General features: G+C 34.6%; 1 protein-coding gene across 2 annotated transcripts in view; it reads right to left on the reverse strand.

Moving 5' to 3' along the window:
- The window catches only part of LOC148945407 (transcription initiation factor TFIID subunit 4-like), a 164,934-nt gene that overhangs the window by 23,734 nt on the left and 115,811 nt on the right, over positions 1-25,389 (reverse strand). For both annotated transcript variants that reach the window (XM_089099644.1, XM_089099643.1), the window contains exons 6-9: positions 19,906-20,069; positions 14,280-14,446; positions 8,840-8,973; positions 6,400-6,585 (exon numbers count right to left, since the gene is read on the reverse strand). In XM_089099644.1, the coding sequence (XP_088955770.1) occupies positions 6,400-6,585; positions 8,840-8,973; positions 14,280-14,446; positions 19,906-20,069 (651 nt within the window). The remainder of the gene's footprint in view (positions 1-6,399; positions 6,586-8,839; positions 8,974-14,279; positions 14,447-19,905; positions 20,070-25,389) is intronic.

A 25,389-nucleotide genomic window follows, 5' to 3' on the forward strand; every position in this document is an offset into this window, starting at 1 on the left:
AGTTGTGTCCATCCTTAAGGCATTCTCAGACGGTGTGGCCCCTGAGTACTGCTCTTGCAAGCTCTGCACAAAAATTGTTCGTGTGCGGGAAATAGACCTCGTAATTTATTTTGAGGTTATGGTGGAAGATGTTTGAACGATTTTTCTATACTATATAGTTTATATCTTCCAGTTCTATAATTTTTAAAGTTTCTTTTATCTATAATTCAGACTCAGATGGAAAAATTTGATATGCTGAGCTACTATCTTTTAAAATTTTCTTGATAATAAGTACATTACGCGAAATAGTTAACTGTTACTATTAAAAGAGCATTCGAGTCTTTTTTGTTCATATTATTAGTAATTTCACTTAGGCATTAGCTTCAAGGTCATGTACGTAAATATTTCATTTGCGGGAAATAGAACATGCGACTTACTTTTTGGGTGTGTGTGTGTGTGGGGGGGGGGGGAATGTATGAATGTTTCTTCTAGCTATAATTCGGACTCAGATGGATGAGTTTCATATGCTGAGCTATTATCTTATAAAGTTTTTTTGCTACTAAGTGCATTACACGAAATAGTTAGCAGTTGCTATCAGAAGAGCATACCAGTCTTTTTTGCTCATATTACTAGTAATTTCACTTAGGGATGAAAAGATTAATCTTCAAGATCAAAGATTAGCTAGTATCTTGCCTTAGACCTTGCGACTTACGTTGTGGCTGTGAGTGGGGGGGGGATTTACGAATGCTTCGTCTGGCTATAAGTCGGAGATGGATTAGTTTGGTATGCTGAGCTATTATCTTATAAAGTTTGTTTGTTAATAAGTGCATTACACGAAATAGTTAGCAGTTGCTATCAGAAGAGCGTGCCTGTCTTTTTTTTTCATGTTATTAGTAATTTCACTTAGGCATGAAAAAATATTTATCTTCAAGGTCATGTGCGTAAATTCTCGAGTTCATGTATGTACTAATGAGTATACTGTGCAGTTTCAAAGTATAACTATCCGTTACTCGCCAAATGCTTGAATATTAAAGCGTTTTTTTATTTTTTGACGAATGAAAACAATCAAATTGCAAGTTTCAAGGTCATCAGCGATGAGCCCAACTGTATAACGATGGCACTCATAATCAACGGCATTAATTACCATAGGCTGCGTGATCATTGTTGAAAGTTTTTGCGAAGCTTATTTTTTAACAGCAAAAAAAAAAAAAAAAAAAAATTTCGAATTTCAAAGACTAGCACCCCCCGGCCAAGTATATAACGCCCATATTCGTAATCAGCGCTATCGATTACCCAATATTCCGTTGTCAAACCTTCTGCTGCTCACTGATCACCCCCCTGTCACATTTTTGGTGAGTGGCTCCCTGATTAAAGGCTGTTCTACTAATATCAAGGATGTCATCAGCATAGTTAATTAGCGAAACATCCATACCATTAAATATACATGTGGTTAGAACGTTCTGTTGTGGCACAATGACAGTATTATTAAACAGGGGTGGGGGGGGGGAGGAGTAACAGCGCCCTGTCTAATACCCTTTTTTACTGGAATTGAAGGAGTGAGTTCCACCGTACCAGTTGAGATGGTAACTTTAACTCTAATATTAAGCTTTTCATATATATCACATATTAATTTGATAACAGAAATATTAACTCCATGCTTTTAAGCAGTCAATTAGATATGTGGATATTTACCCGTGTCATAAGCTCTATATAGATCTTACCCGGCAAGATATAATACCTCACTATTTTCATGAGCATGTAGAGGTAAATTAGCAATCAAATGGTGAGCATGGTCACGGCCTACTCCTTTCTTGAAGCCGAACTGGTTGTCCGGTATATAACACTTATCAGGTATCTCGTTAATAATTGAAAAACTTTGCAAAAAACCGGTGATACCGTGATTGGCTTATAAGAAGAACACTGGTCCGTGGGCTTTCCCATCTGTATTACTGGCGTTTTTGCTTCAGTAGGCCCTATAGAACAAAACACGAACTATATCGCAAAAGGATATCATCTGAAAGAGTAAGGTCAAATGCTCAATCAGGAGAGGGGAGCCACATCTTAGATGCTTTGCACAGAGCCCATCAACACCACGAGAAGTTTTCTTTTTTAGCTTAGAAATGCACTCAGTAACCGCAGATCGAATAACAATAAAACTGACCTCATTAATTGATTGGCCTCAGCAACCATCAAGCTCCCTTTTATATTCATCTGACAACGATGTGTCAGACTCGGAAAATTCACTTTTAAAGTAACCATACCACTGATCACTGTCAATTTTGAAAGCATAATAGACTTTTGAACTATATCTTCTGAACACTTTTAATGCGAAATTAGACGTACTTGTGGTTTTACTTGATAGTTCAGCTACTGATTTAGCCTGGTGTTGCCTAAGCACTTTCGCAAAATGTCGCTTTGTTTTCAGACGAATTTCATTTACCGAACCTTGCCATGGCATACCACACTCCTTCCAGACATGTAACCAGAATTTAGATTTAGCACAAGAATCAACGAGGTCAGGGTTACTTGACCAGCCATATTTCTCAGTTCCAAGACGTGCTCTTCGTATGGGTAAACTAGCACGCTCGGCAGCGCGTAGAGCGTAAACGATCTCTGCTCAGTAAATATTCAGCAATATTTGCTTCTCTGCAAAGGTTAATAGTTTTTGTTTGGGAAAGTAGATGAAACGGCACTTTGATCTTTTTCAAAATAGAATCACTAACATCCCGGAACATAAACATATCTACACAAGCCCAGTCAGTGGTTTCATGCCATTTACTATCATTGTCTGGACTTGGAGCAATAAGTTGAACAGGGAATATATTACTAATAGGCATATGGTCTGAGATTTGGAAAGTGGAGATAAGTGAGGATCCTGAGTCTGGTTTTACATTCGGGGAACACATGAAAAAGTCCAGAGAAGAGGTACTGCCAGAGTTATGGATATATGTGAAACATTGGGTATTCTCTACCGTCAAGAGCTGAGGGCACATGCTATTCAGAATATTTGCACGACTGCTACTGTCGTCAAATAGGTTACAGTTCATATCACCAGCAATGATTACTGCTAGGTTTTGCACTCCACAATCAGACACGAGGGAACTGACTAGGTGGCAAGCTTGATCAAATTGTCTTTCTGATTTAGCATTACGGCAATCGGTGGGTAAATACTCTGAGACCACCACATAATTCTGAATTTTTACTGCCATGTAATAGTCACTGTCGCGAAAGTGTTCGGGCAAGAGGACACTTCTAGCAAGAATAGCAGTACCTCCACTTGACCGACCAGCCACGGAATGTCTAGCAGCACAACTTATTACGACAGTAGAAGCAGTCTTGCTCAACAAACATAGACTGTCGGCAGTGAGAAGGTGCTTTTGTTGGGCAGAGAATGTCATTTGTGTCGCATAGAGTTTGGATTACGGGTAATTTCACTGAGACAGCACCATTAATAGTCCATCATGTAACGCGGAGCTCTGTGCTCAGTTTAGTGTAATCACACGCTTCTGTGCAACAGAACCTTTGTAGCTATAGCAAGGATGGTCAGCTTGCTTGCACTGCACACACATCATGTTTTTTTACCGAGGGTTTCTAGCTTGTTCGAATGTCCTGTCTGTTCACAGCACGAACAGCGAGTAAGAGCTTTACAGTACTGGGCAATATGTCCGTAAGCTTGGCAGTCGTAGCAGCGAGGAGGGAGAGGGAGAAACTTCTCAATGCGGATTCGCTCATACTCGATTATCAGTGACGAGGAAATGGCTGCTAATACGTCTTCTTGGCGAGATAACCGAAGCTTGTAGGACCTAGTTTTGCCGATACGGGAGACTTCGGTACAGTTAGTTATCAAGTTCTGCAACTGACCGTCAGTAATACTGTTAGGAACAAAACAGGCAATTCCATAATACACTGGAACTTTTAGCTTCAGGCTTAGCGATTCGTCTTTAGATTTAATAGCATCAATTACAGCAGTAGCTTAGTTTTTATCACTTACGACGAGGCGCCAAGTATCTTTTCCCGGTCTAAGCTCAGTTATCGTCGACTAAGAGTCACTACACAAGTATTCAATAAAAGTTTTGCGGTCCTTGGGGTCATTAAGCGTTTTAGGTGCATTCTTTAATATAACGGCAAAAGAGGGTTTGGATGATTGTGTGGGGGCTTGAGACAAAGAAGGCAGCGGGCTGCGCTTCGACAGGACGTAATTATCGAATTTGAGACATAGTTCGTTAACTTTACGAGTAAGTGTAGCACTTGATTCCCCTGCGATAACTGGTACTTCGTCAGGCTCGTAAACCACGAAACGGGGTAGTGGTATTTGCTTTTCATCACACTTTTCAAAAATTTTAGGCATGTCCAGACAATACACTACATTGCCGACGCAAGAACCTTAGTAGTAAAAATCGTCGACATAACTTTGTATTACAATATGATACTACAGCGTATAATGCAACAACATAATACAGAAAATGTTTAAAATGTTTTCAGTAAACTGCACATTACGTTTGGAGCTTTAGAAGATAAGGTAGCCCTACTTCTGACTGTGTAAGTTTCGGCTCGGCTAAGTTTGACTTGTTTGTTTATTGCAATTACCAAGAAAGTCCTGAAAGTAGTTGTTTGTTTTCTAAGTTAGTCAGAGGGAGATGTGAACCAGGGCAACGATTTTTTCTTTTTTCAGTGGCTACAAACCACCTCGGTTTTCTTCGTTCTCGTATTATTCCAAACTATCAACACGTGCTAACATTATTTTTTTGGGTGGTTTTTCGAAACTGAATTTAAAAAAAAAAAAAAAAAAAAGCACCTATAGCAACTGAGCTATTGGTTCACTCCTCGGCTGCGGTATTTTGAGACAAAACTCGCTTATTTATTTTCTCGATAGTCAATTATAGAAGAGCCTTCCTTAGCAGATTCAAGGTATCCACCATTGTTTTTCCACATCCTCAGAAACCCACCCCAAAGCTTCAGGCCAGCTTGTGCAGACTACACTCGTCCCTGAAAAAGGAGGGAAAAGTCCCCCACCACTCACCGGCTATCTGTGGTATCTAATCCTCAGAACCAGCAATAGAAAGAGAACTTCTTTCTCCAATCTCAGATTGCTCTTTAAGGGATCTTTTTTTTGCGCCACTTCTAGCGCTTGTCCAAAGGGACTGTCCCCGAGTATAACTTAGGAAGTCATTACTAGCTTTAATCCAATTTCAGCAGCGTATTCTGAGAAGTACCTTGCCTCATGGTCAGACACTGAGCAGGGCAGCCAGTGGCAGGATGGGGACTGAAATTAGCAGCAGTAGGCTCCAATTTATGGTTACTGCCCTCAGAGGCACACAGAGAAGGCTGTCATCACTATCCCCTGTATATATGTATTATTAATTAAATGGCCCAGTCTATTAAAGTTTAAGATGGCCAGCTTTGCACGGAAAGCATTTTTCGTAAACGTACCTCCCCATCTAGATTCTAGCTGGCACGAGTTGTTTCTGAACCCATTCCTATTTAGCCCCCATTAGTTCTTTACCTCCAGATATGAAAAAACCTTTGTCCCCTTCATTACAAAAAAAAATAATAAACAAAATATCCGGCTAGTTTCTCTTCTTCTTTTTTTATTGGATGACGGTGCAGCCCAATTTTTTTTATTTAATAGCTTGTTTCCCCCCCCCCACTTCTTTCAGGGTCAAATTTTTACTTTTTTTATATATGTTGGTTCAGTTTTTTTTACTTTAGTTTGATTAGTTTTTATCTTTTTAGCTTTTTAATTGATATTTTCCAGTTTAATTATTGATTGACTAACGATTATTCATTCTGATTTCTCCGTTTTGTTTTGGCATTTTTCGCCAGTTTTCTAATTTTGGTGTTTCTTATGATAATTTTTACTCTGAAATCCAAATTTGGCCCTTCAGGGCTTGTGATAGTGTGATGTGTGATTTTGAAATAAATATCTTATCCTATCTTAACATTTCAACATTTCTTAAAAGAAGCAGGAAAAGGGAAGAAACGTCTCCTTGCACAAGAGCGATTGCCAGAGCCAAATTCAAACAAAAAATGTAGAATTTTTTTTTACTTTTTATTTAATATGTAAATTTGTGTATTTCAATAAAACATGGGCTTCTACTTTGAACTTTTCTTTTCACACAGACTGTATTTTACTATTTTTTTTTATTAAAAAAAACAAAACAAAAAAACAAAAAAAAACACGAAGTATCAAAATATTATGCTCAAGGGGGAAATAATTTATTTTTTACACACTCTCAAAATCGTTAATCTTACAGAAATATCTACGGTGAATAAAAGAAAAGGAAGCTAATAATAGCCTTCCTAGATCAAACCTTCCTTTTTCAAATAACGAGAAAATTGTTTTCCTTTGCAGAGAAGCTTTCTCAGTTTTTGAAAGAAAAGAGAATAGAAAAGAAAGCAAGAACACAAAACAGAAATCACCTCTTTAGCTTTGGCTTTTAGTTTCGCTTGCTGTTCAGGGTCTTCGGTCCTAGACCTGGATTTGGCAGCCTTGAGTAATCTTTCCCTTTCATTTTCGTCGTGTCTTTTTCTTTCTACTTTGTCTAAGTCTTCGAGGAATCTAATTTGAGCTCTAGCATCTTGACTAATATCGTAATCTCCTTCGTTCTGCACAGGACAAAAAACAAATTATTTGGATATTTACAAACTTTTGTAACTGGAAGAAAATAGAGAGAGAAAGAGGGAGATAAATAGAGAGAGAGAGAGAGAGAGAGAGAGAGAGAGAGAGAGAGAGAGAGAGAGAGAGAGAGAGAGAGAGATAGAGAGAGAGAGAGAGAGAGAGAGAGAGAGAGAGCGAGAGAGAGAGAGAGAGAGAGAGATGATAGTGCTAAATTAATTATGCTCCTCAGAATGCCTCCGGAATATGGTTTAACTCCTAAGTCTATTGTACTAGGCTTTTTTACGACTATTTTAAAGAAATTATTTCAAATTGGAAACGCTAAACCAAGGGGTTTATCAGTCACTTTTTCCATCAGTGACTGATACATTGAATTATTTTCTTTTTATAATGCTAATTTGGAATTTTACCATACATTGTTATAGTTGATCGTATATATCGCTAAACCAACAGAAAGAAAAAATTCGTTTCATGTGTATTCTCATTCCATAGCAGACACTGTAGACCCTATTATGTCAACCTCACCAACAAATGAATAATAATTACAAGAAAAAAAGAGAGTTTCATAATTTTAAAGTAGAATAAAAACCTACAAGCAGAAGACCTAAACAAAAAGGGGCTTTCATAAGATCCTATCTGTGAGGGAAGAAGGGAAGAACTAAAAAAGGAGTGGCAACTATGACATGATAGGCCAGTAGCCTATTAATCCATATTTCATCACCGTCATCAATAATTGAACGATTTTTACATAAAAAAGAGATGATTTCATAATTTTAAAGTAGAATAAAACGCACTATAAAAGATCTAAAGAGAAGAGTAGAAAAGCAACACAGGAGGGGAGACTATATTAGATTCTCTTTGTGAGAGGAAGAAATGAAACAAGGGATGACATCTATAGTATGAATGACTAATAATTCCTATTTGTCCCTAGTTCATCATCGTCAAGAAGAATTCATTAATTTTTACAAAAACATACGAATTCCCAAATTTATATTAGAATCAACGCTTAAATACCTAAAGACACAGAGCGAATAGTACAACAAGAGTGGGTGGTGGCCTGACATGCCCCCTACGTACAAATGCGCACGAACAGGCAAAATCACTGCCCATAAAGTATAGCTTGCGAGAAAGGTCAATACAAACAAAGTATCTCTCGAATTTGAAACATTATCCCTTTGAGGTTGGTATAAACCCCCCCACTTTTCAGAAAAGTTGAAAAAATTTAGAGGGGGGGGGGGGGTATGACAAAAAAAAACAAAACGCATCAAAATTTGTTTATATGCATTTTCATTACTTTTTTACGAGTTGGACAAAAATTTACGGGGGGGGGGAGGGTGGATTGATATCGTAATTTCAATATGACCAACGTCCCTCAAGGTCAAGGAAATCACATATATGTGCAGTTTTATACTAGATAAAATCTTAATTGATGACACGGAGAAGAATCAAAATTTATGATCTCAACTTTGAGAAGATCTAGGGAGGGAGGGGGGCATAGATAAAACATATTTTTGGGCAAGTTTTGTTTACAAAACGAAGTTCCTTCGGAAAATAGTAAGGAGGAACCCTCCATCTATCTGCTTATGTGCAGATATTTAGAGTTAAATGCTGCTTTTAAATAGACTATGAGAAGAGGGGGAGGGGGCAGTGTACGATACCAATTTTGCTCATGAGCTAATTCTTGCAATAATATTTACTAATTCTCACATTTGACTTAATAAACAAATCACTAACAGCTTAAAACAATGGTAATAATAATAAATAGCAAGAACTTAAATAGGATATAAAAAAGAAAAATCGATGGACGTTAAATTAAAAAAGACTATAAAGAGGAAACAAAAAAGAAGAGCCTAGAAGAACACAGGAACTAAACTTAACAAGTTCCTTTTTATAAAGAAGTGAGAGCTTAAAATAAAAGAAATACTAAAAAAAAAATCAAAAGAAGAATCTAAATAGGATACAAAAAGAAAAAAAATCAATGGAATCGTAGGACACAGAATGAACCTAAGAGGAAATAATAAAGAAGAAGAAAGTAAATTAACACAGAATCTAACCTTAGTAAGATTCATTTTACGTCAAAAGTGAAAGCTTAAAATAATAACAATAATAATAATTAAAAAAAAATCCCAACAAGAACTTAAATAGGATATAAAAAGAAAAACAAATCAATGGACGTTAGAATAAAAAGGGATATAATGAGGAAATAATAAAGAAGAAGAAAATAGAAGGAACAGAGAAACTAACCTTAATAAGTTCCATTTTATGTTCCGTGACAATCGATAGGCGTTCCAATATATTTTTGAGACGTTCTTGAGCAGCATGACTAAGCAAGGTAATGAAATCTGATGATATCTCTTCTATGCCAGGATAACGAGATACTAAACACAGTGAGTGATAATGTTATTAATTCTGACAAAATTTCAAATGTGTCATTTCAATCATTGGACACTCCTATAAAGTGTACACTGACCAAGAATCTAATTTATACAAGTTTCTGACATAAAATAATAAAACCACATTCAGTAAAGAATATCAAAACAGACACAGCACTTTGGAATAATTAATCAGTCATTTTTTAAATATTAAATCAGGTTTATATGCAGATTTTTTTTTTTGGGGGGGGGGGAGAATTCTGAATGTGCTTTTTCGGGGATGGAGCTGGAGCCAATCCTTCTGAATGTGATCAATCGTAATTTAAAAAAAAAAATACGCATTTATGGCTCCCGTACAATTTATAATTTAATTTTGTATTAATTAATTAGTAATTTATTAATTATTTTCATTTCTTAAGTGCACCATCTACTTTATCTAGGGAAGCCCGGATGTCATCTTTATAGTGGTGATAAAAAGTTGATCTAATAAGGTTGTTTTTCTTCTGTTTTTTATGTCTACTAGTGAGTGTTATCTTCACGAAACGTTACTTTCAAAATAGTTTTCATTGCAATCTTCTATTCCTTTTAATATGGATGGCAGCAGTAGTAGCTTGAATTAGCTATTTCTTTTTAACACATAACCTTTAACAACTGATTAATCAATTAGCCACATATAATAATCGCAATTATTATAACATGGATCTTATAATAAAATTAATAGAACTACTGTGTTTAAAAATTCATTTCATTCGCTTTAATTCAATATTGTCTTATTTAATTATTTCAAATTACTTCTTCTTTTTTATACGAACTTTCCTTGTCTCTCACTCTCTCTTGAAAAAGGACAAATAGAAAAAATATTAATACTTAGACGAAACAATAATCTTCACAATAAATACCTTGGATAATTGTATATCAAATGTTTAAAAAAAAGAAAACAGGAGAAAAGCAAGAAACAAGTGAAGGGAGAAAGAGAGAAAGAAAAGAGAGAAGTGAAAGAGGGAAAAGAAAAAAAAACAAGAAAAGAGAGAAATCTGTGTAGCTGTAGAGCCCTGGAGTGACAACACAATGAATCAAAAATGAAAACTGATCAAATTACTCCACCCCTCCCCGTAGTTGGAGTATCTTGTTTTCATTACGTTTATTGAATTGCGGGCTCCAAAGGCCTAAGGCAAAAATGCAGCCTTTTTAATTGGTCTGAGGATACTTCAATTGGTCTGAGGACACGAGAGTTTCATTATGTAAGGAAGGGTTTGCCCTCGCTGAACTTGTGAACAGTTCAGGTGGATAGTGGCAACCGTCCACCTCTGCCATCGCCGAAAAATTTCCTCAAAAATTATTTGTACGTAGACCTTTCCATATGAGATCATTCAGGCCAAGAAAAATGTGCAACAATCATCTTATTTTAAGCTTTTATTACGGATAATACAAAAATGTAGCATTTGTTGCCCAAAAAGACCCAGTTACAGACAGAAATGAGAATCCCTCTCCCCTTTTAAAGTAATATTAATGATTCCCGATTAGAATTATCCATTATTATAATTAGGTTTCTGAACATCAATAGTATGTACAATTGAACAAAAATATTTGGTAAATACAAGTGCAGTCTCGGATTATAAATATAATATAATCGCTGCATCCGCCAATTCTTTTTTGAACATTAGAACTCCATAGTGCCACAAAAAAAAAAAAAAAAAAAAAAAAAAAAAAAAAAAAAAAAAAACTTCGATTTCCATTCATTGCTCTGTTGATATCCAATAGCATTTATTGTTAACTCTCGATTTACCGTGATCGAAGTACCAAGGACAGTGCAGTCTCGGATTATAAATGATTATTAAATGTTTTTTGTCCCGTGTCGGTTGTTTAATCTAATTAATTTCGCATCCTTGGGTGAGTAACACTATCAATTACATAATGATGAATTTGTAGTTGGATAGTTTTGTTTAGTTGGGTGTTATTTAAGAATTGAGTGTTGTTATAATTCCCAAACTATAATGAAAATTTAATTTTAATGAAAATTTAATTTTAGCGATTTTTATTCTGCAGACTAGTCTTTTATTTCGAGAAGAGGGATGTGAGGCTTATTAATGAAACATAATTACAATAAATATTCTCCTTAAAAGGGAAACTAATTTTTATTATAGGGGACATTTCAAATAAAGGAAATTATAAAGGGAATTACTTTTTGCGATTTTAATTTCGCGGTGTGGTTTTTTATTTTAAGAAGATGGGCGTGAAAGACTTATTATTAAAACATAATTACAGTAAGCTTTCTTCTTACAAGGGAAATAAGAGAAATTCAATTTTTAAATAAGGAAAATTTTAAGGGGAATTAAATTTTTACAATTTCTGTTTCGCGGACCAGCTTTTTAATTCGAGAACATTAAAGATTTCTAAATAGAACATAATTACAACAAAACTGCAGCCCTAACCAACACAGAAGAGCTTTATGTGTCAGTTTAATACATATATAGATGGAAACGTATGTCAAGTAACACAAACATCTTCAGACAAGAAAGAAACAAATAAAGACCGAACTAAAAAAAAAAAAAAAAAAAAAAAAAAACTTAAATAAGAAAAATTGATTCAACAATTCATTCATTCATAATTCATTCAGAGAAATATGCAAAAATAGCAGTTGTAGCTGAAATAAAATTATAGCGTTTACTTAAATAATTAGGCTTTATTTTGATATATAGTACAAAAACTATGCTGTTTTTTTTTTTTTTTTTTTTTTTTTTTTTTTTTGTTTTTTTTAGCTAGATTGTAGAAAAACATATTTAGGCAAATTTTAAGTGAATCAATCAATTCAGAAGGTGAAAGATAAATACACCACTCGACTAGGGTTGCCAACTTGCACACTTTTTGTGTGAAATGCACTCTTTTTTCCCTCAGAGGGGATACGCGCAAATTTTTGACTTGCACTACTTATGAGCAAAAATCACTCTTTTTTGGCCTTGATTTGCACTCTTTTTAGACTCAGTTGCTGGCAACCCTGCGCTCAATCCGTCATTCAATACTCTTACCAAATATAATAATCGCTGCATCCGCCAATTCTTTTTTGAACATTAAAACTCCATAGTGCCACAAAAAAAAAACAAAAAAAACTTCGATTTCCATGCATTGCTCTGTTGATATCCAATAGCATTTATTGTTAACTCTTGATTTACCGTGATCGAAGTACCAAGGACAGTGAAAATTATAGCTGATTTTTTTGAATTGGGTAAGTGGAAAGTTGCACAACCATCTGTATTTAAAAAATTAGTGGAATTGGGAGTTCGATCTTTTATGAAAAAGACCTTCATATGCAGTAATGTAGTTTTTTTGTAATAGCGGCCACCAAATTAAAAAAAGAAACTTGGGTGACATCTAAGCTAAAAATAAATGGCACCAACAGCTTAAGAAGGTGTACATGTCTTTGAGAATCAACAGGTTTTAATATTTGAATTTTTACGAACGAAAGGCGTTGTCAAATTTTATTAATTAGTTCTTCTCATTTATTTACATGGTTCAACGTGGCGACATTACCGAAAAGGTTTTTACTGTAAACTTCGTTAATTTGAAACAACCAAAACAAAAATCTTAGAAAACCGCAATTTTCAAAATCTTACGACAATTACGGTTTTTAGGTATGAATAGACATAAAATGGGTCTAGGGGCAAAAGTTTTTAAATTGATTTTCTTGATACTTTAATTCTGACTCTCATGTGTTTTATATTTATTTTTATGTTTTTATAGTTCTAAATTTATTTTATGTATTATTTTTTAATTTAGGGTGCCTCGTCAAATCTGTAAACAAGCCGTTTTTTATACGATTCATAACAGCAAGAAATCATCGAAACAGGGAGTATAAAAAAAGATTTTATTTTGATGTTCTTGATTCATTAATTGTAATTAGCTACTTAATCTTAAGTAGATGACTATAAGATATAAACAAACGCTGAATGGTGAAATCAAATGGTACGTTAATTTCTGAGTTCTCAAAAATAACTAATCATGTGTCACAACACAGTTTCAGGGTTCCAAACACGATTTTTAAGTCTGAACCGGTTTACAATTAACAGTGATGGATTATAAAAAAAGAGAAAGTACAAGAAAAGCCTGAAAAAAATTAAAAAGAAGCCTGTTATACGAATTTGAATTTGTGACTTCTTAAAATCGATTTTGTTTTAGGATTCACGCAGAATTTCAATTTACCCCCCCCCCTCCTTGTGTCTTGAAAATTATTGACAAATGTCACTTTTTCAGATACTTAAAATTTTTAACTTAAACTTCTTCGCATGCTGACCAATGGTCTGCGTTGCGCAGTTACCGATCTCCTGATTCAATGCCATCGGCCGAGAGTGTAATACGTGGCTAGGGGCAAATCATCCGACACTTCCCGTGTTTTCCCCCCAGATATCTCCAGGTACCCATTTAGAGCTGGGTTGACTCTGGCTGAGCTTATAGGGTCACAGCATTGACCCCCGTTCCAAACCAAATAACCAGCGACCTGAGGACTCGAACCCCTGTAGTTCTATCTTTTCAGATAGATCTACAGAAACTACCTCGGTTGTACAAGTTTGTATTCTTAGCTTGAAAATTGCATGAGAGACCACCATAAATCATCTAGAATCAAATCATGCAGATCGACACGGTAATATTCTATATTTACACATAATGGAGAGAGTAATTTAAGCACCAATCTCCACCTTCACCCCTTCTGGATACTGACTTTTCTTCAACTCAGATATTTTCTTTCACTTGATGAATAAAATTCTCAAAACTAGGTCAATAGACCTAGTTTTGAGGTCATAGCTCCACTCCTTCCTTACTTATGGTTTAAAGTTTTCCTTACTTATTTATTCCCTTACCCAACTTTTTTCTCTTATCACTCCTTGCTTAGTTATAAGGTTTGAAAGTTCATAGGAAAAGAACTTAAATTTGAAAAAAGAAATTTGTTATAATTTTGTTTTGAACCCAGATAAAACCCTGAAAACGGCCGGGTCAAAACACTGTCTAAGTCTTAATCTCTAAGAGAATTAAACTTTAAGTGTAACTTTAACCATTTCTGAAATTAAGAAAGGTTAAAAAAAAGTGAGAGAAACCTTCCAAGGCTTTACCAAGCATTACAGGTAGGAAAGGGGATAGAGATAGAAGCTGTCCACAGTAAATTTATCTAAAATAGACGGCATGTCTTCTTCTGAGAGAACCACCTAGCGAAAAAGTTTTACGAGGATGGGAGGAGCTCCTCTTTGACACCTTTACCTTACCTGACCTTTACCTCTTTGACACCTTTACCTTACCTTTATTATAACTACAAAATAACTTACGGACTTGTTGCACTTTTCCTTGTAATGAGATCGGGGGAAAAAATGCTTCGTCTTTGACTGATCGGATTTGAGTCCCAATTAATTCAGTAGGACCTAGGATTCGTTGAGATTCCTCTGCTAAATTGACTCCACCCATTGTTGCCACGTCATTGATATCATCATCACCACTAAAAAAAACACACTAGAGGACTGCCTGACTATTATGGCAGAATTTCAGCCCAAAACTGACAAATTATCAAAAACTACAGAAAATACTGCAATAATTCCATATTTATGGCCCATAAAATGATATTTCTGAAAGAAATTTAAAATTACTAGAAAAGGGAGAATGTTCTGTAATCCAGGTTTACGAAAGTTTTTCAAAATGCGAATTAAATTTAAAATACACAAGAAGTATGGAACAAATAACAACAGCGGATAAGCGTTCCAAGCTTTTGAAAAATGTGGGATTCCCTCTGGAAAACACTCCAAAGATGTGCTAGCTGGGTCTGCCTAAAAAGGCATAAATAAGAAGTCTGGCAAAAGAGATTTATATAGTCTAAAACCCTTACTGTTGTTTCTCGGCAAATACCAGAGTTATACAAAAAAAAAAGAAAAAAAAAGCAATAAGTAAAATAATTTCTCGAATTGTTGTCCTTGTCATTTAGTGATAATTGAAAACCGATGATAACGTATAATAGTAGGCCTAGTTATAAATAACCATAAAGAGCAAGTTGTGTACTTCAAATCAAAGCACTACTAGCATTTTTGTGTTCAACTTAATATTCATATCTGAACACAAGGTCAGAAGGGGGAGAGTTTCCTCTTCCCTGAGGAAGAGGTTCCTCTTCCCTGAGGAAGAGATAGTTTCCTCTTCTAGAACTTCAAATTTACACTAGATATGGTTGAAAAAAAGGTAGATGGTTTAAAAAAGCTGTTGATAAAAGGTAAATGGTTGAAACAGCTGGAAATAAACAGCTGGAATGATAGAGTAAATGTCAAAGAAAACGCAATTATGCATAATGTCTTGGGAAGATATATCTCTAGTCCAAGAAGATTGATTAATGCTGAAGCTTATCGACGATTTATGATTTTGTGATTACGTATTAATAAAGATTTCATAGGTATGATAGAACTTGCTGGCAATGTAAGGTTTTGTGAACTGCCAATAAAACTTCAGCCCCCCCCCCCTTCATCACAGAATCGGCTGCGCACCCCCCCCCCCTTAGAGAAGAAGCTAAGTACGCCAATGAAACCATAAATATAGTTACATTCTGTAACAGTAACTGCAAATATTTCCTCATAAAATTAAAATCAAGCAATTAACAAAAACTTGCCAAAATTGATATTTGCGGCAATTGATAGCAATTGAATTGCCTAATCTATCATTTAAAACATGACAATTACATTTGCTTAAGTGATAAAAAAAAAAGAAAAACTATTTTATGCCAATATTAAGATATTATTGAATCAGCGGCTTGTATTGAGGTTGAATGGCATCCCAATATGTTACATAAATAATATTATTATTGAGATCCGGATCTTCTTTACTACAGGACTATATGTCACTTAAGCAAAAGAAAGCAGCTCTTTTTAGAGGAAAAAAAATATGTAAATAAAACTTCAAATAATTTTTGCTAATAAAAATTGTGCTGTTTAACTCCAGGAAAATGTAGAAGTTTCACTCCAAAACGGAAAGCTTTTCTAGCGTGAATTGTTGCAACAATGTAGGGGTGGGGCAATGGTCTTTTTCAATTAAATAAAACATAAAGATACAAAAAAGGAATCATTCAAAATCTCGGGTGGAGGCAATTATGTCGATTTTTAAAATGAAATACCAGGAAAGGTGTTTCTCAAAATCAGTAGCGTAATATCGTCAAAATCCTGGTGGCGGAGGGGGGGGGGGGGCAAAGTTGGAGCCAATTTTCCAAAATCGAGTGAAAATGCCATTAAAAACTAAAAAAATAAACTATTTGGTGCCATAAAAGTACTATAAAAAGTACTTTATAGTACTATAAAGGTATATTTGTACAAAAAAAAAACATATCTGTTTCTGTTGATGCTTGAATTATGCAGGTTTATCTTAGTTTTGACAAGATTTTAGAAGAAATTAAATTTCAGCTGGGGGGGGGGGGGGCAAACCAAGGTCTGTGAAGGGCAGTTGCCCCCCCCCCCCTGCACCATAGCAAATTACGCCCCTGCTCAAAATCAATGGAGTGATCCCCCCCCCCCAAATGGCACCCATGGTTAGGCAAAAGATCGATTCAACTACCCAATTAAGCTTCCCTACAGGTTACATATTTTCTCAATGTTTTCCACACTCTGAAAAGATATTAAATTTTTCAGCATTTTTGACCGAGTTCTTAGTTTCTTTGAATAGTGCTACCTATACATTTCATAAATAAGGACTGGTGCTAAATGATTTACAGCTGATCCCCAATGACTAATCACCAGCAAATCAGTTCGAATTGGCCCCCTAACTAATTTTCTCACCGTCATCAAAAGTTAATAAACATTATAACTTTTTCCAAAACTTTCTCTATACCGTCTCTATACCGTAGTAAAATATTAAAATCTTTTCGGACTCACGCCTCATCGCTGGCAAAACAAAAATTCTTATAGTTATTCCAAAATTGCCGCCAAACGAGGTAGATATAATAGAAAATCTTTGATTTCTTTCGGGAGCTTACCTTATTCTTCATAACAAAGATATCCGATCACATTATTTTCTTTTTTCATTACATATACCTCCAAAGCTTAGAAATTGAAACCTCATGTCTGTTTATGGACTCTCTAACATCGGTTTAGAACTTACACTTGCTGGCAAACTATCCCATGGTACCAACAGGTATCTGCCCGACCACAGTGCTACCCTTACTCTTTTAGTGCCTTTTTTTTTCTTTCTTTTTTGGATTTCATTGTTTGAAGTGCTTGCTACGTTCCTTTTTGTTACTACACTTTCTTTCTTTTTTTGTAGCGGTTTAAAAAGAAATTACTATTATTTATTGCACAAGTACTAGACAGAACCATGCATTTCCTAGGACTAGAAGGACTAGAGGACTAGGGATAGAAGGACTAGAGGGCTAGGACTAGAAGGAATAGGACTAGAAGTACTAGACAGAACCATGCATTTCCTAGGACTAGAAGGACTAGAGGACTAGGGATAGAAGGACTAGAGGGCTAGGACTAGAAGGAATAGGACTAGAAGGACTAGACAGAACCATGCATTTCCTAGGACTACAAGGACTAGAGGACTAGGACTAGAAGGAATAGGACTAGAAGGACTAGACAGAACCATGCATTTCCTAGGACTAGAAGGACTAGAGGGCTAGGACTAGAAGGAATAGGACTAGAAGGACTAGAGAGAATCTAGCTGGATCAAGTTAGCAAAAGATTTTGAACAAGTTCCCAGAACAAGAATTTTTAGCAGATCCGAGAGCTGAAACATTAATTACTTATCACTGAAAATAATTTTTATAATAGTTACTCAATTTCTAGTGCAATTTGAAAACAGTTTCCATAAAAAATATCAGATATTTCTTGTAAAAATTTTGAAGTTGACAAAGAGGTTTGAAACGAAACCCATTAAGAATTTCCAAAGAAGAAATTAGAGAGTTGTCAGAGAATATTTACTATGAAGGGGGGGGGGGTCTTAATGCAAAAGGTAATTTTCAGCCGCTCTTCATCCCAAGAAGAAGATAAAAATGAATCCGTTTCTTTCTGAATTAAAATCAAGTTGCCATCAAACCATGACTAATTGAAGACAAATCCTAGACAGATAGTCTGATTGAGACGCAAAGTTGGCATAAATCTTTTTGGGGATTTTATAAAAATGTCATTTTCACCTTTTGATTGGTAACCTATCATCATCCTTGGACAGAACAAAGCGAGATAGTCAATGAACTAAGGGATGATCAAGCATTTTGGGTTGACTCATGACGTGCAAAGTCAACTGGACTTGTATGCAAAACTGGGGAGTGAATTTGCTTGGACACACAGGCAAACAAGTGACTTAAGCCTAAGAACACTCGGGAGGAGAAACTCGAGATCTCTGCTTTCAATTTTTTAGTAAAAGCTATTATATTAGCATATTAAGTACTTTTACCGATAGTACTTCCTAGGTCAATTAACAGTCACTGACTGAAACTTATTGATCTAGTAATTTGCTAATCTACGTCCCTGTGATAGGTGAATTAAACTTAAAATGTTTATTTTTTGCGCGAATTACCCATTACAATATACTATATTTATATCTGACTAAAATACTTAAAAAATAAAAATAAAATAATGACAGGTTAATTCTACTTACAATTTTTTTTTTTGCGCAAATTACCACATAACAATATACTGACTAATATTGAAGTTGTTAACAATGAACAGAGCGTAGAATATTAATCATCAGTAACCATATCATAAGTTGCTTCAATGCATCCACTTTCTTCTCTTCTGTCATCTTTCTCCCTGGGGTCGCTTCCCCCCAAGATTTAGAAAAATTAACTTTGTCGCCACCTAATTTTTGTAAATTGGTGCCCCTACTTTCTTCTCCTTTTTCGACCCCCTCTACCAACGCTTCCGAATCTTCTTAAATAGTCAAGACCATGGAAATACAGTTGTAAAAAAAACACCTTTATATACTTTTTGTAACAATTCATATTTCTTTATTGCAGTGATATCATATTTTCAACAAATTAAATTATCATTTTTGGTTTTATCACAATAAATCAGCGCGGTAATCAAATTAGCACACAATAATTCGTAGAGGAAGTTGTAGTTAGATTACTGTATTAAAGCCCATGTCTGTATTTAGGCTTTCTAATACCCTAAATGCATCCCAAAGCTGCCAAAATGCTCAAATGATATTTTCTTTGAGCTGATTTTCAGCTTCTTCCTAGAAAGTATGCTAGAAATTCTTAGGAACTGACTTTTCATGAACTTTATGAGAAAATTCTCCTCCGTTTAATCGAAAAATCAAGATTCACACTTTCTGATGATATCAGTTGTACTACTCGGGATATATTTATCTCCGGCACAAAACGGGAGAAGTTTAATAGTTTTCTAAGATTTCCGGGAAATTAGGAATCATCTTCTTGGTTTCTGGCGTTTATTCGTATCTACTATTCAGGTTAATTAGATAGTAGTCGTCCTGGCTAAGTAGTTGACGCGCTGAGTTGGGAATCCTTTGTCCGAAGGGCACGGGTTCAATTCCTGGCGTGGCCGGTTATTTGGTTTGGGACGGGGGGTCAGTGGCGTCACTCTTCAACTCAGCCAGATACAACCCAGCTCTAAATGGGTACCTGGAGAAACCTGGGGAAGGTAAGCAGGAAGGCTGGCCCCCAGCCCCCATTGCACTTCCTGGCTGAAGCGCCACGAAACGGAGATCAGCACCGCCGGTTTGGACCTTGAGGGTCTAGTGCCGTCATACTTACTATCCAGGCTCTACAAGTTATGACAAGACGGCTCAATAAGTCACCTTTCACGTAAACATATCACCTTAAATACACCTAAAAAGGTATATTTGTTTAGGCCGATTCGGAAAAGCTACAAAAAAGACTTTTAAAAAAGCTGAAATTAGGGCCTATTAGACAGAACAGCGAAATTAAATTTAAGAAGGAGATAGAACTTTAGCATAGAATCTGAATAAAGGTACCTAAGGCCAACCGAGGAACTAAGAGACGAGCTGAATTTCTTTTCTTTGGATATGATATTCTTTTGCACAAAATTACCCATGGACACAGGACTTTCCATTCCTTTATTGGCTATTTTCAGCTGATTAGGAGCTTTCAAATTCCTATTAGGCGTCATTCCTTTCGGCTGAAAAGAAAAGAAGATGTTAAAACTAAAAATCGAATTAAATTGACAATTAAGTTTCAAATCTATCTACCACTTGGAAAAGATAATCTAAAGAAAGAAAAACGGAATACAAAATACACATAGCTTGCTTAATAAGGCTATTAACATAACTTGCTTGCTTAAACACATAATTCTGCTGAGCGAATGTTCTCTTGAGTGATTGTGACATTTTATTTTTATTTTTTTGTAGGAGGGCAGACGAGCAGATGAATGATTTTTAATTTTGTGTCTTCGATATCCAGCTAGGTCGTGAATATTTATTAAAAATTAATTTATTTCGTTTATTTTTATCTATCTATTTATTTTATTATTACTTATTTTTGTTTGGGGGGGGGGGGGTAAGGATGGCTCATAGTGATTGTGTATGTAGGGTTTTGTAAAGGGTGATGCCTACCAATACAAGTTTTATAAACTTTGGAGGCTTTGATGTTAACGTGTTTTATTTCTTTAATAAAACCCCTTTTCTCTCTCAAAGGTGGATCCTCGACAACTTAAATCTCAGGGAATAAGAAAATTTTTATGGTGCCTTTATCCCACCAGTCATTGAAACAAACTTTTTCATCCATGCCTAAGTTATTCTAACTTTATGGATATCAAATTCAAATTAACTAAATATTGATGTTCAAATTATAACTCAGTTATGCAAATAATTATTAGCCAAAATGGTTGAAGACCCCCCCCCCCCCCGTCGGCAACATGAGCCGAGCCATAGCCTTTTAACCTCCATTATTCGGCTTATATAAAAACCAAACAGAAGTTTGTGAGTACACGATACGTTATTTCGCAGTAAAATTGTCGAATTTGACTATTACTAACATTGAAAATTGATCCAATATTAAGATTCCTACAATATTTTTTTTTTTTTTTTAATTTTCAAATAACTTAGATATCCATATGACTTAAATAACAACCAAAAACAGTTTCTTTCTGATTTTCAGTGCAAAAGATAATTCAATCATTTCGTCATTTCTTAGCATTAGCCGTTAATTTTAAAAAGTTTTAATAAAAAGAAAATTCAAAAAATTAGTTGTAATAAATATATAATTTTATTTGCAATGAAATTTATATAGAAATAAAAACTAAAAATTAATATATAAAAAAGAGGAGTTAGCCGATTCGGCTTGTGAACAGCAAATACAAACAAGACTGATAGTGGACATTTGGGTGCTGCCAAGGTTTGTGTTGTTGAAGTTATATTATATTTCCTTTAAATAGCTTTAAAACAACACTGTCCTTAACATCTCTCTCTCTTTACAGGCATTCATAACTTACTAAAAAGTGATTTGCCATAGATTTTTTAGGTTTAATAATATAATCTATTATATCATATTTTTTATCATTTCGATTTTTTTTTTTTGAGAAGGTAAATTAGATTACTCTGTTTGTCAAAAACTAGAGAAAAAAAAACCTGAAAATAATAATAATAATAAAAAAGAAAAAAAGGGAGATTATTCAAGTATACTTAGGTTACTAGTCCCTGCTTTTAACAGAATGCCAAAACAGGGTTGTAACCAATCATAATAGCTCTAGAAAAAAGAAGACAAAAGCAGTAAAATAAAAACATTAACCACTTACATAATAGTTTTCATAAGTTATTGTAAAAACTTATTATTATATGCAAAATCTTCCCATTAAGTTTCTCTCATATTTTTCTTAAGTTACTCAAAAAAAGGCTTTTATGCTGACTGCAGAAGATTTGACGGCCAAACTCATTTTTTCATTTTTTATTTTCATAAGTTATTGCAAAACAATGGTTTCCAATAGCTTTTTTAAATTTTCTATAACATAAGTGGCCAAATCATGGCCTTGTAACCTTAGAAATACCTTGTAACTCATAGAAATACGCCTGCTAAGCTCTTTTTCTCATTAGCTGTAACTTATTTAATCTGTGGCCTTTTAATTATTTGAAGTTTGTATCCAAAACACAAAGTCGTGATTATTTTAAGTTTCCCTTAACCAGATAGGTTAGGTCTGATAGATTCATCAGTCTCAAGGGGAAAATTTACCACATAGGAAGAAATCAAAAATTGCCTGTAGACCCGAAACCAAAAGATGCAAAAAGATGAAGCTGTTTTTTTCTTGTTTGGGATTTATTGTAAAAAAAAAAACGCCAAAAATAGCATGGTCTCAGATTTTGTGCAAAATCGGATCTTGTAACCATGGATACACGAAGACTCGAAGCCATAAGACACAAGGCCATAATTTAAAGGTTTTTTTGTTTTTTTTTTAGTTCACCTGCCAAGTTAAGTCAACCATACATGGAAAATTTGCTGCAGACCTGACACTATAAGCTGCAAAATAAACATTGCAGATGTTTGGATTATAGGTTTATTTTTAAAAAAGGCAAGAAATAGCATGGTCTCAGATTTCGTACACGGTCGAATTTTGTAATCTTAGATGCACGAAGACTCGAAACCATAAGACACAAAGCCATAATTTAAATTTGTTTCTTTTTTCACCAGACAATTTAAGTCTGTTGGATTCACCGGTCTACGATGATAAATTTATGTATGGAGACATGATAAATTGGCTGCACATCGGACATCAGAAGATGCAAAATCAACACAGCTGATTCTTAGATTTTGGTCTTATTGTGCAAAAGGCCAGAGATAGCATGGTCTCAGATTTCGTACAAGGATGGATTTTGTAACAATGGATACACGAAGGCCTGAAGCCATAATTACTTAAAGGTTTTTCTTTTTCCAGACAAGTCTGACGGATTCACTGGTCCACGACGATAAATTTACCATATATGGAGAAACGACAAATTGGCTGCAGACCTGACACTAGAAGGCGCAAAATAAACACTATAGGTGTTTTGATTTTGGGTCTATTGTAAATACTATCAGAAATAGCATGGTCTTAGATTTTGCACAAGGTCAAATTTGGTAGCCTTAGTTATATGCAGACCCGAAGCTATAAAACACAAAAACTTAATTAATTTTAAGTTTTTTTCCCCCAAACGAGATAAGTCTGACGGATTCACTGGTCTACGGCGATGAATTCACCATATATGAAGGCATAAAGAATTGGTCGCAGACCTGACATGAAGAAGCAAAATAAACACTGCAGATTCTTGGATTTTGGGTTTATTGTAAATTGCCAGAAATAGTATAGTCTCTAATTTTGAAAAATCTCGGATAATCAATGTACTCCTTATGTAAATTCAAAAACCTTGTTATAACAGTTTCTCAGCGTATAAAACAGTCACAAAGTAACGGTGTTTTCCAATTTATAAAGATAGGATGTTCAAAATGAGGATGGGGCAGGCTAGTTTTATTTGTTTTCGTAGTTTAAACAATGTTTTTTGGAAGCAAAAAGAAGGGTTAACATAAATATGAAAAAGGGAATGAAATTGGCTTCATTTCTACACAGAGTGAATAAAAAGCAAACGGTAAGGTTTCCCCAGGCAAAGAAACCGGCTTACCAGACTGGAAAACCGCTTTACCGTTATGTTCAAACTTACCAAAAAAACACAATTTCCAACTGTATATTACTATGAATCTTAAGACCTTAACCTTATTTTAGGGGATCTTACATTCAGCAAGTTGGGCCAGTTTGTCTTACACTAATCTTCTGACTACAAATGGTTCCTACAGGGAATGATCTACAAACAGCTTATAGTGGACGCTGGTGATAATTGTTTTATACTCTCAACTTCCCTTAATGACGAATATTGCGCTTACAATTGAAATCTATTAAAACTGATAAATTTTTAAGACAAAAAAATTTTTTTGTTACAAAACTAATCACTAAAGTCCGAATATTTCGGCTTCACATCCTTTATCATAAGAAAAAAAACTAACTTAAACAAAACATGAAAGAACAAAGAAAACACACAAACACCATACAAAAACAAGAAGAAAGATAAAAGGAAGCTGATATTTCAATAGTATCCAATCGCGTAACAATAAAAGGCACAAGCATAGTGCCTAGCAGACTGCCTGGCTTGTGCCTTGTATTGTTACGTGATAGAATTTTATTTAAATGTTAGTTTCCTTTCGTCTCTATTTTTTGTTTTTGTCCAGTACATGTGTGTTTATTCAGTTCATTCATGTTTTATTTCAGCTAGTTTTTCTTCTATATATTTACCCTCGTTATATTTTGGCTTCCGGACGTGAAGCCAAAATATCCGGGTTTTTATTATTAGTTTTGTATTGTAAAGATTCTTTTCCGCTGTCTTAAAAAAATTATTCGTTATTAATATATTTCCGTTCCAATTGTAAATGGAGAGGCAGTGTAGTCTAAGAAATGACTTAAATATTATGGTTAATATTAAAGAGACTTTATGCGTGTGCTTTCCTTCCATTTCCTGAAGTATTTTGATATCCTGTCAGTATATTACTTTCTCAATAAATTACTCATTAATTTTTTCTTAATTGTTGACTTTGGAAGCTTATTACCTTATCTTAATCAATATTTTAGCACTTAAATAAAAATAAATAATTTTATTTATTTCTGTGATAAATAAAATCACAAAAATCATCACAATGTAGACATTGTGAACTAATTATAGTTCACAATGATTCGGAATGATAGATTCACAATAAATAGTCCACAATGAGATTTCACTAATACATAAATTTAGCTAGCGCTAATTTAAGCCAAACAGAAGTTTTCATATAATTTATCAATCAATCGTAAAATTCTATAAAAAACCGATTGGTTCAAAGTGGCGCCTGAAAGACCCGGTTGGTTCAAATCCAATATAAAGGCCTGATTGGTTCAAACCTCGGTATTCGTTAACTATTATTGTGAATGAGCATTTATATTTTTATGCTGAAGCCACTACTATTTGCAGATTAGTTTGATGAGTCCCCCATCCCTTTTATCCATAACTGCGGAATTTTGAATGTAATTTTGCCGCAAATAATTATAAGAAAATCCTTGTCAAAAAAAAAAAAAAAAAAAAAAAAAAAAAAAAAAAAAAAAAAAAAAAAAACGATTCTTAAAGTATTTATATAACGGGGGCTTCCACAAAGAGGGATTTGAGAAAATTAAGCCGGCGACAGCGTTGAACTAAAATACGTAAGGATGCCTTTTAGAAGTGACTAGACAGTTTATAGCAGCTCAGTGAGGAAAAATCTACATATTTATATGCATTACTGGTATTAGTTGTGTAGTTAGGTAATCCGAATATCCAGTATAGAGGTCATTTGTATTTTCCTGGGACAACTTGTCTTTACAAGGCCATGGGCAGGTCAGAAGATTGAGTTGAAGAGAAGTTGTTTTTCTTGTCTATATGTATGTATATTGTTTAGTGGTAGTATCAATAATAAGC

This window comes from Artemia sp. Qi Xiang Cuo, chromosome 13 (genome assembly GCF_049724085.1).
Source record: "Artemia sp. Qi Xiang Cuo chromosome 13, ASM4972408v1, whole genome shotgun sequence".
NCBI lineage: Eukaryota > Metazoa > Arthropoda > Branchiopoda > Anostraca > Artemiidae > Artemia > Artemia sp. Qi Xiang Cuo.